The sequence below is a fragment of the Amblyomma americanum genome, chromosome 7 (genome assembly GCF_052857255.1).
Source record: "Amblyomma americanum isolate KBUSLIRL-KWMA chromosome 7, ASM5285725v1, whole genome shotgun sequence".
Taxonomy (NCBI): Eukaryota; Metazoa; Arthropoda; class Arachnida; order Ixodida; family Ixodidae; genus Amblyomma; species Amblyomma americanum.
The window spans coordinates 120860566-120875496 of record NC_135503.1 but is presented as its reverse complement, the minus strand read 5'-3'; the positions used below and the strand labels follow the sequence as shown (position 1 = coordinate 120875496).

General features: G+C 46.1%; 1 protein-coding gene across 4 annotated transcripts in view; it reads left to right on the top strand.

Moving 5' to 3' along the window:
* The first annotated feature begins 2124 nt into the window (after positions 1 to 2124).
* The window catches only part of LOC144099515 (complement factor B-like), a 333633-nt gene continuing 320826 nt past the window's right edge, over positions 2125 to 14931 (top strand). For 2 of the 4 annotated variants that reach the window (XM_077632873.1, XM_077632871.1), the window contains exon 1: positions 2128 to 2397. In XM_077632873.1, the coding sequence (XP_077488999.1) occupies positions 2361 to 2397 (37 nt within the window). In that variant the 5' untranslated portion in view covers positions 2128 to 2360. Of the gene's footprint in view, positions 2398 to 14931 lie in introns of all 4 variants that reach the window. The other 2 variants (XM_077632874.1, XM_077632872.1) reach the window with 2 other exon arrangements.

The window sequence follows — 14931 nt, the reverse complement described above, 5'->3', positions numbered from 1 at the left end:
ATAAATGTTGTCCAACGCTCGCTTTTTGGGCACAGGGAAGCGTCAATCGTCCCCTGTGCCTCGACGGCTTGCGCCAGGCAATCGATCGACGAGCGGTTATTGTGACAACTGCGCACCGTTAAAAATCGACATAATCAGTGCTAAATGACTAGTGAGTACCATTTAGCTCCTGTTAAGGGGATAGCTTGAGTCCTATCCTTCCCAAATATTTCAGGACATGGCACCGTCGTAACAAAATATCTCGTTTTGAATTGAACGAGTTTAAAGTTAAAATGAAGTTTATTACAAATTTTTCGCTTTGACAAAATTCGCTGACCAATTTATTCCATCGGCGCGACCTCCATACAGATAATTGAATTAATCTATGTGTTTCTTTGCCAGTCGTTCAGCTTCCTAGGATATTTTTTCTACTTTCCATGCTGCTCAGCGAGCAGCGGAAACTTGCCAGCGATCAACTTCTATCAGCCCGCGGAGAGTGTTCCTGCTTCAACTCAGCCGAGAACTCTCTGGAGCGTTGGCTCTTGCTAAGTTACCGCATTGAATGTTATGACAGCATCTGCAGCTTATTCAAGTGCCTTTATACTACAGAGCCATTTTTTGCACTTCGCTCCCAGATGACTCGAATGAAAGACTAATGTATTCATGTTGCCTAAGAGTTCCAATATTGTTCGTAAATATGTTTTCTTTCCAATTGAATTTCAGAAACATTTCATTCCTGTCATGGAATGACGCTGAAGTGACTGGTAAGAGACTGATTCACGGAAAAGATGGCTTGGCTGTTCGGTTCCTTAATTATAAAGCTATTCTTTAAAGGGAAGAAATGCGATACCGGGAAAGATGCAGAAATGAATGTCCTGTTCGAAATAAAACAGAAGTACAAATCGAGATTTTTCAAATTTTTTGCTTACCCTATCCCTTCGTGTTAAATGTCGTTCATAAAAACGAGGTATCAAATAGAAAGCCTTTTATATGTACTTCATGATTAGCTATGATTGTCAGTAGAATAATACGTAGTTATAATTCGAAAGCTTTAAATTTTTATTTTGCGCTTTGAGTATAATAGCACACAATAAAACCTGCAATAAAGACTAACGGGGTTTTTAGCTTTTTGTCTCGCCCGCGGGACATATTAATAAACGGGCAAGTTAGCTTCATCCACGCAGTTGTTATACATCGAAACATGGTCTATTTATCACCTGATTTTTTTTTCTTTCGCACGGATAGAGCTGAAACTTCACAACACGCTATATTTAAAGACAGGTAAGCACCCCTCGCTAAACAGTTATAACCCTTCGGGCCTATTAAAGAAGCGGTGTTTAGTTCGGTTGAAGTTATAAACTGATCCTGAATAGATGCAACGCGAATGGTTGTTTTTGGAACCGTATTTCTTAAAAACGTGAGAAATGATGGGGTCGCGCTGCCGTTGAACTGAAGAACAGAGGCTTGTGCGAGAAGAGGAGGAAGTGGTAAAGATTTCGGACACGATGCCTGTCAAGGGCAAGTTGTAGCTGGGAAGCTCCTGGCAGACTTTGAGCGAGCGCTGTCTAAACGAAAATTTTGAGAAAAAGTTGACGCATCGCTGTTGGATAGGAGCCAGTCAATACGCTGGCTTTGCATGCTGGTGATTCGCCGCGAGCCCGTAACCTTTTTTTCAAAACGCCAGAATATCCCATGTCAGATGTCGTTTGGGAGAGTATTATTAAAAGTGTAGTGGAGCAAAACAGGAACGGTCGTTTTCCATGATTAGCTGTTTGATGTTTAAACAAGTCAATAGCAACAATTATCGGTGGCAGCAAGCTAGAAATTTGGTTAACTACACGAGCCAGATGAAGGAGTATTTTTATGAAGCGCTTCGATTGGAGTTTGATTAAAGGGTATAAAATTCTCTCATCTCCTCGATTCGGATTCCAAAGGAAAGAAAAATGGAACTAATTGGTGGTGCAGTATCACGAAAACCCGAGTCTCCTGAAGGGTCTTGAGTGCCTACATATTTGAGAAGCCACGTACTCATTTCTTCGTCTCCGCCTGATAAGTGCCCGCCTAATCAGATGCCCTTTCTTCAGGCAGCCAACTCCGCAAATCTCGCACAGCACCGTCGCGAAAAATGTCTCAACTTGTGTGACGAGATCTCTGCAGCGAAGAGGAAGCATTTGAGAGCAGCAGCCTTGTTACCCACCAAATGAGCAACCCCCTTCTGAGGATTTCGCGGGTGCTCCAACTTCTGTAATTTGAAACCCGTATCAGCAGGACACGAGGAGCCCCACTAAGGCTGCGAGTCCCGATAAAAGCGCACAGTAGCCGACATCGTCGTCGAGCTGCACAGAACGTCCACACGTCCGGGGGCAGTCCTTTGCGCTACGATGACGGCAGCAACCGGCAAGATGGCCACTCTTGGGCGTAAGTGATCGTATATTTTTCTGCCTTGTGAAAACTAGCCGCCGCGGTGGCTCAGTGGTTAAGGCACTCGGCTGCTGGCCCAAACACGCGGGCTCGATCCCGGCCGCGGCGGTTGAATTTCGGTGGAGGCAAAATTCTGGAGACCCGTGTTCTGTGCGATGTCTGTGCACGCTAAAGAAACCCAGGTGGTAGAAATTTCCGGAGGCCTTCACTACGGCGTCTCTCATAGCCTGAGTCGCTTGGGGACGTTAAATCCCCATCAACCAACCAACCAGTTTTGCAAAAACTAGACTTGCCATGCTTCATGCTTTAAACGGGTGCCCTTTATTGGATCCCATGCTTACAAACAGCTGGAACTTGTTCCTGTTCTTGCGGATATTTAGCTACCTAGCTTTGAAATTTGCTGGCAGAGCTCTGAGCAAGGGGATCTAATTGGTTTAGATGCCACATATGTATATATGACCGTTCACCAAAAACTATGCACTGCGCAGATATATGTAGTAGTGATACACACCGCTACGTTATTTACGCCTTGTTGGCGCTTTCATTTCGTCGTCTTCTTGAACTGAATGAGAACTAAAAGATACGTCGCTAAAATTGTTCGTTGAAACAACCGACATCAAAATGATAAAGCTGCAGCTGCAAATAATTTGAACGAGCTGTGCGTTCTTTCTCCAGCTGTAGCGCAACGTTTAAGAAATGCTGGAAATTTAGGATCACGAGCGATGAAGGGCACGAAGAAATAAATCAGAAAAGATGACCAGTGCCGCTCGCAATAGTTTTTCTGCCAGTCACGGTATTTTTATACAACAGCGTAGCTTAGCAATCTGAGTTGTTTGCGTGACATATAGACGGGGCGCCCTAATACCGCATTGTGTACAGGAAAACCCTTGCACTTCTGAAAGCTGTTCCCTAGCCACTGAAATGAATGATCGGGCAGTGAGCTACGCGCCATGGCGCCTAATGTTTAAGCTGGAGTAAGCCGACGTATGCGACAAAGGTTCGAAAACAAGGGTTCTTTTTCGTTTCATGCCAGTTATATTCAGAACTCTTGACACAGGTACGCAGTTACTGTCGTAAGTGGTAATACAGCGGCCATAGAGACTTTTTAACGCGTGTATTTTAGTCAAAAGCCGAAGCCCTATGCTGCATAGTTCCGCACTTAAAGCTGCCTGCATTTAAAGTAAGGACATGATATTTAAATTTTATAATGATGATTTTGCGCTCGTAGTACATAGCACGTGCAAAGGACTAGGAAAGTGTGCCGCGGTGTTATCGGTTTGGCTCCCTGACCACGCGCACGATTCAAAGAGTACGGGACGATTTTGCAGTAGACAGGAGCGCTCGTGTACAGCTGCTTTGGTATAGAGCCTTGCAATAATCACTTAGTAATTTCTCGCTTCACCAAAGCCGCCATCGCCACTTTTTATTACTTTCGTTGGAGAATTGTTTTGAAAAATCAAGCGCACGCGAGAGTGGGAGTTCCTCAAAAATAAGTGTAACAACAAATTATGAACCCGCGTTACTTACCCGTAGCCTTGTGGTGTCTTTGTGTGGGTGACGATATTGATTTCAAGTTGTGCAGAAGTTTTCAGCCTCGAATAATTAAGCTGCGCTTCTTCACTGTTTCTTAGGTATTAACCAGCTTCAGGTCCACCGCTGAAAATATATATATATATATATATATATATATATATATATATATATATATATATATATATATATATATATATATATATATATATATATATACAGTATTGTGCGTTTTTATCGCTGACACTCAAAAATTTCCCCGCCTCAACCGCTGGCTCGTTTGCGGTGAAACTGCACACAGAGCGTAATATGGTAAGTTTTGTATCGTAGCAAGTTTGACAATGGTACTTACTTAGTTCAGGCGCACATGATGCGAAAACGTAAGCGTCTACGAGAGATCGGCGAGCGAAAACCCGCAGACGACGCTTTTTCGCTGAAAACCGGCAGTTGCGCCATCTGTTTTCGGCAGCGGAAAGCGTCTCGACTAGGCCGTCGAGGCGAGCGTTGCAAGGAGCGCGGGCCCTTTGAATATGCCGTTCGGCATTTGCTTCATCTTAAGTATTTTAAAATTATAGCCCTGAAAAACAAACCAATTCCAGGCGTATCTCATCATTTGCCCGCGCTCCTTGGAACGCTCGCCTCGGCGGCCTTGTGACGGTTTCCGCTGCCGAAAACAGATGGCGCCACTGCCGGTTCTCAGCCAAAAATCGTCGTCTGCGGGTTTTGGCTCGCCGATCTCTCGTAGACGCTTACGTTTTCGCATCATGTGGGCCTGAACTAAGTAAGTACCATTGTCAAACTTGCTACGATACAAAAGTTACCATAATACGCAAGCTCTGTGTGCAGGTTCACCGCAAACGAGCCAGCGGTTGAAGCGGGGAAATTTTTGAGTGTTAGCGATAAAAACGCACAATACTGTGTGTGTGTGTGTGTATATATATATATATATATATATATATATATATATATATATATATATATATATATATATATATATATATATATATATATATATATATATTGTAATAAGAACACAGCCGACTACTAATACAGCACACACAGCACACCACAGCACAGCACAGTAATAAGCACAGCGTCACGAACAACCAGCCGAACCGTCCAGGCACAGAACAGAGACCGCGTTCAGTCCAGAGCACGCACGAGCGACCGAGCGTTCGGCGCTCGAGCTTCGCAATGTTCGGCGCTTCTCGTCGTCGTCTTCGTTGAGCGCCAGCCTCTGAAGATTCTAGAGCCCGGGTCTAGTCTTACAATATATATATATATATATATATATATATATATATATATATATATATATATATATATATATATATATATATATATATATATATATATATATATATACTGTGACGTGCTTTGCACGCACGGAGGTTTTTTCAAAGAGGGGACCGGTCGAAGCAGGATGGAAGCAGGAAGCCTAGCAGCGTCCTTCAGCTCTCTCTCTTTCTTCCTCTTTCTCCGCGGGTCAGTCCTTCATCTTCTGCTTCTTCCGTCGAGGTTCTGTGGAAGCACGTTACATTTCCCTCCTCGCAGACGATGCCCGTCGGGCGAGTTAAACAGACCGTCTGGGATGGAATCGCTTGAGGCGGGCTACATGCACCACCTGAGATTGGCGTGACCGTCGACCACTAGCAGTTAGTCGTGCTATAACGTAATTAACGTCACTTATGCACTCCAACACAACAAATGGTCCAGTGTAGTGGGATAGCAGTTTCTGACACAGACCACGCTTGCGTAGAGGGGTCCACAACCACACAATGTCACCAGGAACATAAGAAACTTCTTGGTGTTGGACGTCGTAGCGGTTCTTGGAACGCTCTTGCGAAGATAAAATTCGAACGCGGGCAAGCTGGCGAGCTTCTTCAGCTCTGCAGAGTGTGGCCGCAAGAGAAGGTTCATCGTGGATGAAAAATGGTAGCATGGTGTCAAGGCCACAGCGAGGCGAGCGAGCATAGAGCAGGTAAAAGGGGCTGTAGCCAGTTGTCTCATGTTGCGCGGTGTTGTACGCATGAGTGATGAACGGGAGTACGCCATCCCAGTCCTTATGATCTGCAGCGACGTACATGGCAAGCATGGTGGTGAGCGTACGATTAGTGCGTTCTACCACACCGTTCGTTTGGGGATGATATGGCGTGGAGTGGCGAAAACTGCAGCTGCTGAGGCGGAGAAGTTCTTCAACAACGTCCGCTGTAAATTGACGTCCACGGTCGCTAATGAGAACTGCAGGAGGGCCGTGCCGAAGAATGACGAATCGAAGTAAGAAGTTAGATACTTCAGACGCAGTAGCAACTGGTATCGCGGCTGTCTCACAATAACGGGTTAAGTGGTCTACGCACACAAGAATCCATCGATTTCCTTTAGAGGATCGTGGGAAAGGTCCAAGGAGGTCAATGCCAACTTGCTCAAACGGGGCTGTTGGAGGTGTGATTGGCCGCAATTTGCCCGGTGGACTTGAAGTCGGCAGCTTAAAGCGCTGGCATTGCACACAGCTGGCTACATAGTGCTGGATGGTTGAACGCATGTTAGGCCAGTAAAATCGTTGTTGTGTGCGGTGGAGTGTGCGTGTCACTCCCAAGTGCCCAGACGTGGCGTCGTCGTGCATCATTTCAAGAACTGTGATGCGTAGGCTTTCGGGTACGACAAGAAGCATGCGTGCTCCTCCAGAAGCGAAATTCTTCTTATAAAGCAAACCGTCGCGAATGCAAAAAGTATTCTTTACAGAATCCTGAGCGGCATCAAACAAAGAGGTTAATGTTTGGTCCTTGCGTTGCTCAGTTCGAAAAACTTGAAGATCGGGGAAGGCTTGTGAAAGTGACGACAAGTATTCATCAAAGTTGTCTGCGTCGTCCTCAGTCGTTAGAAGCGGCAAACGGGAAAGACAATCGGCATCTGAGTGTTTACGGCCGCTTTTATGCACAACAGTGAAATTAAATTCTTGTAGGCGCAAAGCCCATCGAGCAAGCCGGCCACAGGGGTCACGAAGACTCACTAGCCAGCAAAGCGAGTGGTGGTTGGTCACGACGGTGAAAGCATTCCCGTACAGATAGGAGCGGAAGCGCTGTACAGCGAAAACAACGGCGAGACATTCTTGCTCAGTAACCGTGTAATTTCTTTCGCTCTTACTCAACGAACGGCTGGCATATGCTACCACGTGCTGATCGTGACCATGGCGTTGTATAAGTACAGCGCCGATACCGATACCACTTGCATCAGTGTGCACTTCAATTGGTGCAGATGGGCAGAAGTGGCGTAGGATGGGGCCCGAGGTCAAAAGAAATTTCAGATGCCGGAAAGCTGCGTCACATTCGCTGGTCCAATTGAACGGTGCATCTTTATGCAGCAAACACGTGAGTGGGTAAGCGATGTCCGCAAACCTAGCTATAAAGCGTCGAAAGTACGAGCAGAGCCCTAAAAAACTCTGCAGCTCTTTCACTGATTGAGGCACCGTGAAACTTTTGACAGCTTCAATTTTCTTTGGATCTGGTCGAACACCTTCTTTATCAACTAAATGACCAAGAACAATTGTTTCACGGTTCCCAAAATGACATTTCTTGGAATTGAGGATAAGGCCAGCTCGTTCCATGCAATCAAGCACAATATCCAGACGGCGGTTGTGCTCACTAAACGTTTTGCCAAAAATTACAACGTCGTCCAGATAACATAAACAAATTTGCCACTTGAGGCCACGCAGGATTGTATCCATGAACCGCTCGAATGTTGCAGATGCATTTAATCCGAAAGGCATAACGTTGAACTCGTAAAGTCCGTCTGGTGTAATGAATGCCGTTTTTTCCCTGTCTGCAGCGTGCACGGGGATTTGCCAGTAGCCGGATCTCAAATCAATAGAAGAAAAGTATGAAGCGGAGTGCAGACAATCAATTGCGTCATCTATACGTGGAAGCGGGTAGACGTCCTTCTTCGTGGCCGTATTTAAGCGACGGTAGTCAACACAGAACCTCCATGTGCCATCTTTTTTCTTAACAAGGATAACTGGAGCCGCCCAAGGACTGGAGGATTCTCGAATTATGCCTCGCTTTAGCATCTCTTGAACTTGGTCATCTATTAACTTACGTTCAGTGGCTGAGACTCGATAGGGCTTCTGGCGTATAGGAGGTGCGGAGCCGGTGTTGATCGTGTGATGAATACGACTGGTAGGCGGTGGTGTTGAATCGTCTTTGGCAAAGTCGAACACGAACACGTGTTTCAGAAGGAGTTCCACTAGAGTGCGACGCTCGGTTGGGGAAAGAGCCTGATTAATCATAGCCTTAACTTGGGTCTCCATATCTCTTTTCACGTGCTGCTCACTGACAGAGTTGGTTAACGCCGCGACGAAACCTGACACACCTTCCTCGAAACGGGCGAGTTTGAGGCCCCGGGGCAACACAGCTGGCTCTTCAGAGTGGTTCACTGTCCACAGCTCGGTACGGCCTCTCACCACGGGAACGACGCAACGAGGCACGACGATACTCTTCTTAGAGCAGGCGAGTGTCGTAGGCTCTACCACAGCTTCAAAAGATTCGCACTGATTGTGAATAGAGGAAACCCGCACGAATGCTGCAGAGAAAGCTGGTACAATAGTATCTTCTTCCACCGCAAATGCTCCAAAATCCGGTGTCGAGTTATCCACAAGAGCTGAAAGTAACGAAGAATTCAAAGCAACTTCTCCCGTACGACAGTCTAAAGTTGCACCACACTCTTGCAGAAAATCAATCCCAAGAATCACATCATGCGTTGACCGTGGTAGCACTGCGAATTCTGTTCTAAACGTTAGACCACCAATAACAACATCCGAAGCACACACACCAAGTGGAACCAAAGGTTCAGCACCGACACCACGGAATAACGCTGCACGGTCACCACTAAACATCACTTTCCTACCTAAACGATTCTTAAACCTCAAACTCATAACGGATACGGTAGCACCAGTGTCCACAAGAGCCATTGTTTTCACACCATCAATAAACACTTCCAGTTTGTTCTTCAACATAAACACGGGCAGAGGTAGATTGGACGTCATCGACTCGCCGGCGGCCTCACCTCCATCGGCCGCGCCTCCTAGTTTCCCGGAGGCGGAGGGGATGCACGACGTCGAGGAGAAGGTGACCGCCGTTGGCGCTGAGGTGGCGGCGTCACACTGCGGTCAGATGCGGGTGATGAACTCCGCAAATTGCTCGGACGGTACGGGTCCCAAGCGGACGTTGGGGGTCTCTGCTGCGCGGTGTGCAGTTGCCCGTAAGTATTCGCCGGGGGTTGGCAGTCTTGAGAAGTTGGGAAACGACGGCGGCAATATCTAGCGATATGCCCTGCAATGCCACACCGGTAGCACAAAGGTTGAGAGCGCCAGCGACCGCCATAAGAGTCCTGGCGAACAAAGTCGCGACGTTGGCTGAAGCCAGGATCTCGCTGCTGACGAACCACGTCTTCTGGGTAGGTGGGCCTCCTTTCTGTCGGCTGGTGGCGATAACGTTGGGCAATGTTCCGATCGTCCATGGGCAAAGTGCCGTTGGATGGAGCCCACGGAGTCGACAGGGCGGCAACATCTTCCTCCGGTGCAGAACTGTGCCGCAGATATTGTGTGTGGCAGAAGGTATCCCGGGATCTGGACAATTCCTCGCGCACAATCTCTCGAATCATATCAGCCATAGAATTTGGAGGACTGGCTTCAACACTGGCTACAGAGGTGACATTGGCCAATCTTCCGATTTTAGGGGTGATTCGACGCAGCTTAAGAGCTTCAAATGTTCTGCAATGTTCTATAACGTCAGCGGTGGTGCTCAGGCTCTCTTTGCTAATCAGGAAATTGTAAACATCTTCTGCAATTCCTTTTAGAAGGTGGCCGACTTTGTCTTCTTCAAGCATTCTGGAGTTAACTAGCTTGCATAACTTTAAGATGGCTTCGATGTATGCCGTGCAAGTTTCTCCGGGTACTTGCGCGCGGTGAAGCAATGTCTGTTCCGCACGCTTCTTCTTTGCCGATTCATCCCCAAAATTTTTCTTTATCTCGGTCGTAAAGGTAGCCCATGAACTCAGTGTATCCTCATGATTGTCGAACCAGTCAAGGGCAGTGGCGGCAAGGAAAAACACAACGTTAGCCAGTTTAGTAGCAGCGTTCCATCGATTGTATTTGCTCACCCGCTCGTAGTGTTTCAGCCACTCGTCAACGTCCTCTTCAGGTTTTCCAAAAAATGTGCGGGGCTCTCGATAATGTGGCCAGTTGTTCGCTGTGGATAGCCCGGGTTGCTCAGCATTGTCGTCTCCAGGCATGTCCGATGGCAGTGGTGGGAAGCCTGCGAGTCTACGGCTCCTTCGGTAGATGGAATGCTCCGTGGTCGATACCCGGCACCTCTCACCAACCTGTTACGTGCTTTGCACGCACGGAGGTTTTTTCAAAGAGGGGACCGGTCGAAGCAGGATGGAAGCAGGAAGCCTAGCAGCGTCCTTCAGCTCTCTCTTTTTCTTCCTCTTTCTCCGCGGGTCAGTCCTTCATCTTCTGCTTCTTCCGTCGAGGTTCTGTGGAAGCACGTTACAATATATATATATATATATATATATATATATATATATATATATATATATATATATATATATATATATATATATATATATATCTTCTTTTATTTTCGGTTTGTTTACATAAAACGAGGCTTGTGCCTAAGTTCTAATCTTTGTTGCGAAACATGGAGAGATTATGTGTACATATATCGCTCACAAAAGTACAACTGTGGTATAAACTGATAATCAGTTTTTGGACAACACAGGCTGTAGCATCTCTAAAACATGCAGCTCAAGCATAAGATATTTATACTAGTTGACAACACTCTGATTTTACGCAGGCTTGATACCGGCAGCGGCGGTCCCATTACGGTGGAAAAGATAAGATAAAAGGCTCGTGTACCGTGCAATGTCTTTGCAGGATAAGGGCACCAGGTCGTCTAATTTATGAGTAGCCTTACACTACGGCGTCCTGTATAACCTAAGTCACTTTAGGAAGTTAAACCCCACAAAACCTAAAACAGATACATTAATGCGAAAAAATACTGTGTGCTCCGAATCACTTCCTCTTGTGTTTTGTGCACCATTGTGCTTACAGAAATTTCCCGATCACAGCTATATCGTTTATTTTATGTGGCGATTCCTGGTACACCATTATGTGTATCTGCCCATTGGCTAACGCGTCCATCATAGCCTGAGTCGCTATGTGACGTTAAAGCTCGACAAACCAAGCCATTGGCTAATGCAGCGAGCATAGGAAAATTTGAATCTATCACTTAATTTGTTACACCTGATGAAGGAACTGCTCGTCATTCCCGAATTGAAAGCAGAAATCTCAAGACCACGTCCAGTGTGGTGCCAGTAGTGACGTGGCAGTACTGGCATGTCGTAACACGGCGTTTTATGCCTTGCCGGCACAGAGAGAAGGTGTAAATTGAGAATTTGATCTCAGCAAAGCGCAATTTTAGACATTTGTAGCTTATAGATGCGTGCACAGTGCACGGAAAACAATCTGCTTTTGTTTTGTCTCCTCTGGTGCTACGGTTGGCCGGACCACAGTCGTGGCTACTTCCGTCGCCTGTACAAGAAAATGCGCTCCAATCGCCTTGACTGATGATTAATTTGACAGCCGCTCCAGCCTTTCCTTTATCCGGCGGTCGGTAACGTGAACTGGGAAATGTGACGCAGCATACAATGATCAAAGAGTGCTAGAGATTGCATTGTCCAAAAGCATCCACTAGGTTAATCATACTAAGGCTATGTCGGCGGAGTTCAAACAAAACTTGACTGTGTTTATTGAAGGCAGTTTGACTTTAAACCTTTGTGGCACTACGTTCAAAACTGAGCATAAAGCGAACTTCAGGATTTTTTGAAAAGTGTGCTGCACCTAGCTGTTATTTCTTTGTTTTCGATCAGTTTATTAAACTAATATTTCAAATTGGGTGTTTGTTTATGCCACCTAGCGTAGCCGGTAAATAATATCTGACAGAACAGGAACCTTGAAAGCGGGTGCTCTACTCTTCTTATGCAGGCAGATTATTTTGCACTGCTTATAACATTATCAGAGCGACAGCATTACGTTGCTCACCAAAACCATAACTCAGGATCACCCAAAATGTTCCAAAATAAAACCTGCGATTCGCTGAATCATTGAGGCGCCTTTCAAGGCAGGGAAATACTAAGTGTTAGCAAGTAATAGTCAATACTAAAAGATACAACTGCATCAATTTCAAATGAATGCAGTAGAATTAGGATAGGATGTTTATGAATGTCGTGAAACGTCTCCGACCGCAATTGGGGCCGTTGCCGCTCAGAAATTACACAACATCGCTTCATTTATATGTGCCCTTAGATTTCCGCACCAGCTTCCAAAGTGGCGTTGCTTTAGCCCAAACGCAGTGATTCCCCAAACTGCAGCCCAAGTACGAGGCCGGTTGTTCTCGAATGTGCATGTGATGTAGCATAGAAGTGCTAGTCGTATCATGAGTCAACTGTGAAACGGGAGTCGAACCTGCAACCAACAAATGTAAGTGTGTCTATGGGAGCGGGTCAGCCCCGTACCACAGGCTCGTTTTTGCACGCAAAGCGATGCTATCGCATTGTCACATCTAATCAGCGATTAAGTGTTCCCTTAAACACTACAACTTCCTACTACTGTCAGCGTTTGTTTGTTAGGCAATTCACATAACATTTATTCACTTTTATTTTGCAGTTTTTCTGACATCAGACTGGGGCAATTTATGATCGCAAACTGTGCTACCTTTACAAACTGGTGTCAATCAAAGATATTGATGCGTGAAATACTCTGGCAGAATTCAAGAAAACTTTTTGACAATTTTTGCTTTAATTTTTAAAGCCTTTCTATGATAAAAAATGTAATTCACAATTTATATTCACAATTTACACTCACAATTTATATTCACAAATGTATAATCACATTTTCATCTAACAACTAGTGTTCTGGTTGTATAATGATGTGCTGTAAAATCGCATCTATATTTATCGCTTTTTTGTTTACTTTCTTTTCTTGGGATATAGTTTAGCTGGTATATTTATAAAGCGTTAACCGCATGAGGCGACAAATCACCGCTGCACAGTGCGCAATGGCCATGCGCAGTGGGCTGAAGTGCGCTGAAAATCTTTCGCTCATTTCGTCGCTCACGTTCTGGGTTTGCAGAAAACTTAGCCCATCTCCCGGAAGTGGCTCGCTAGACTGGTTAGTGGCAGAAAGTATTACGGTTTAGTAACATCTGGTCTATTTCGCGTCTGGTTTTTTTTAGCACGATTTCCGCAAAGAAGATGCCGAAGCTCGCATCGTCATTAACGATGCTTCAAAATATATAGCCCTATTCCCGTTCTCGGTTATCCATCGCACAGGGACGACTTTCTCTCCATTGTAGCCCCCTAATATGCTTTCTTTATTTAGCGCCCTTGAGCTTATGAGTGTCACTGCGGCTGTGTTGGCCCCGCATTATTTCGCGCTATTTATCCCTTTTTGAGAACACCGAGAACAGTGCAGCGAAAGCACGGTAGGAGTACTGAAGCAGAAAAAGGTGTTGTAGGGAACGTCTGTAGCTCATTATAGGTCTGAGCACCTCAAAATTGTAGTTAGCCGGCACCTTGAAGTAACCCCAGGGCTCACACATGTAATTAAGTTACCAGTATCTTACTCAAGCAGAATTTTCATCATTAGTAGCAGTGGGCTTCATGCCTTTCAAAGCCTTAAAAACGGCAGTATCTCAACATTGCTCTTCTGATAACTCAAGGTGACTGAACACAGTTATAATGCGCCGCTTTTCAGCCAAGTCTCGTCGCTTCATGCGAGCGTACCATCGCCAGCGATAGGCGGGGTCGTCGTTATCGTACGTTCCCAAGTAGCACAAATGTGGCTCAGAATTGCCTGCCCTTGTGGGCCCGGTACTGGATGGCCATGGGTGCCCGACGTGAGATATGTGCGGGATTTCCAACTCGACCCCGGGCGGCATCCACAAGAGCAACACAGTGGTCTCGCTACATAGCACCAGAAAGAGACCGTCTGGTGTTTATGCATAATAACGATAAAGGGGTTCTCGTCGGTCTTTTGTGGGACCCATATGTCCAGATATGGGCTTTTCAGAGGTTACCTGTAGGGAGGTTAAGGTGGAAGTGCAGCGGGCACCCACATGGGCTACCTCATGCGAGGCTCACGTGGGCTAACCCAAGTCAGGCCCACAAGCAAAACCGTCCACTTTCGCTGCTGAACAAATTTTGCTCGACACGATCACTCCCCCTGCTCCCTCCCTCCCGCCCATTTCTTCTTCCCGGTTAGAGATGCTTATTGCCACGCGTCGCAGTCATTCTTCTCCCGATCTTAGTCCCCACGATTATAGCGCGCCATCGTTTGCCCATCGGACCACAAATATGAGCTCTGATGCAGGCCGGGAGAGGCCTATTGGACCGTCGCAGCTATTACGTGGCAGTGCAAGGAGCTCGTTCTGCTGGAATGCCGGCGTCGCCCGTCGGAAAAAATCCGACAATTCGTCTGAGCAGAAAATAGCGGCATTTGGGTTCGAACCCAGGCCCACTGGGTCCAAGGTGGGGACGCAATGAATAGGCCACGAAGGGTTTTTTTGTTCTTTATTTTCCATGGGCCACAAAGGGTCATTGGTTCAGGCGTGTTTAAGGAGCACCCAGTTAGCGCGTTGTGGGATTTACAGAGCTTAGTAACGTGTGCTTGGGATGTGTCCTGATCTTACAACAATGAAAAAAACAAAACATATATCAATATGCTGAAAAAGCATAACGAAAATGCGGTGTTATAGTGCTCCTTTGCAATGAAACAAAGGGTGTGTGTATGTAGGAAGTGACGCAAAGTGTCGTGCACTGCTACCTAGAGAGTATTTGATGATTGGTAATCGACAATTGTGATTATAATCGACGATCATGATCGGTAATGTGACTGCGGATTGGTAATCGCTGAGAAATAAGAAAGGAAAGGAAACACGAGTT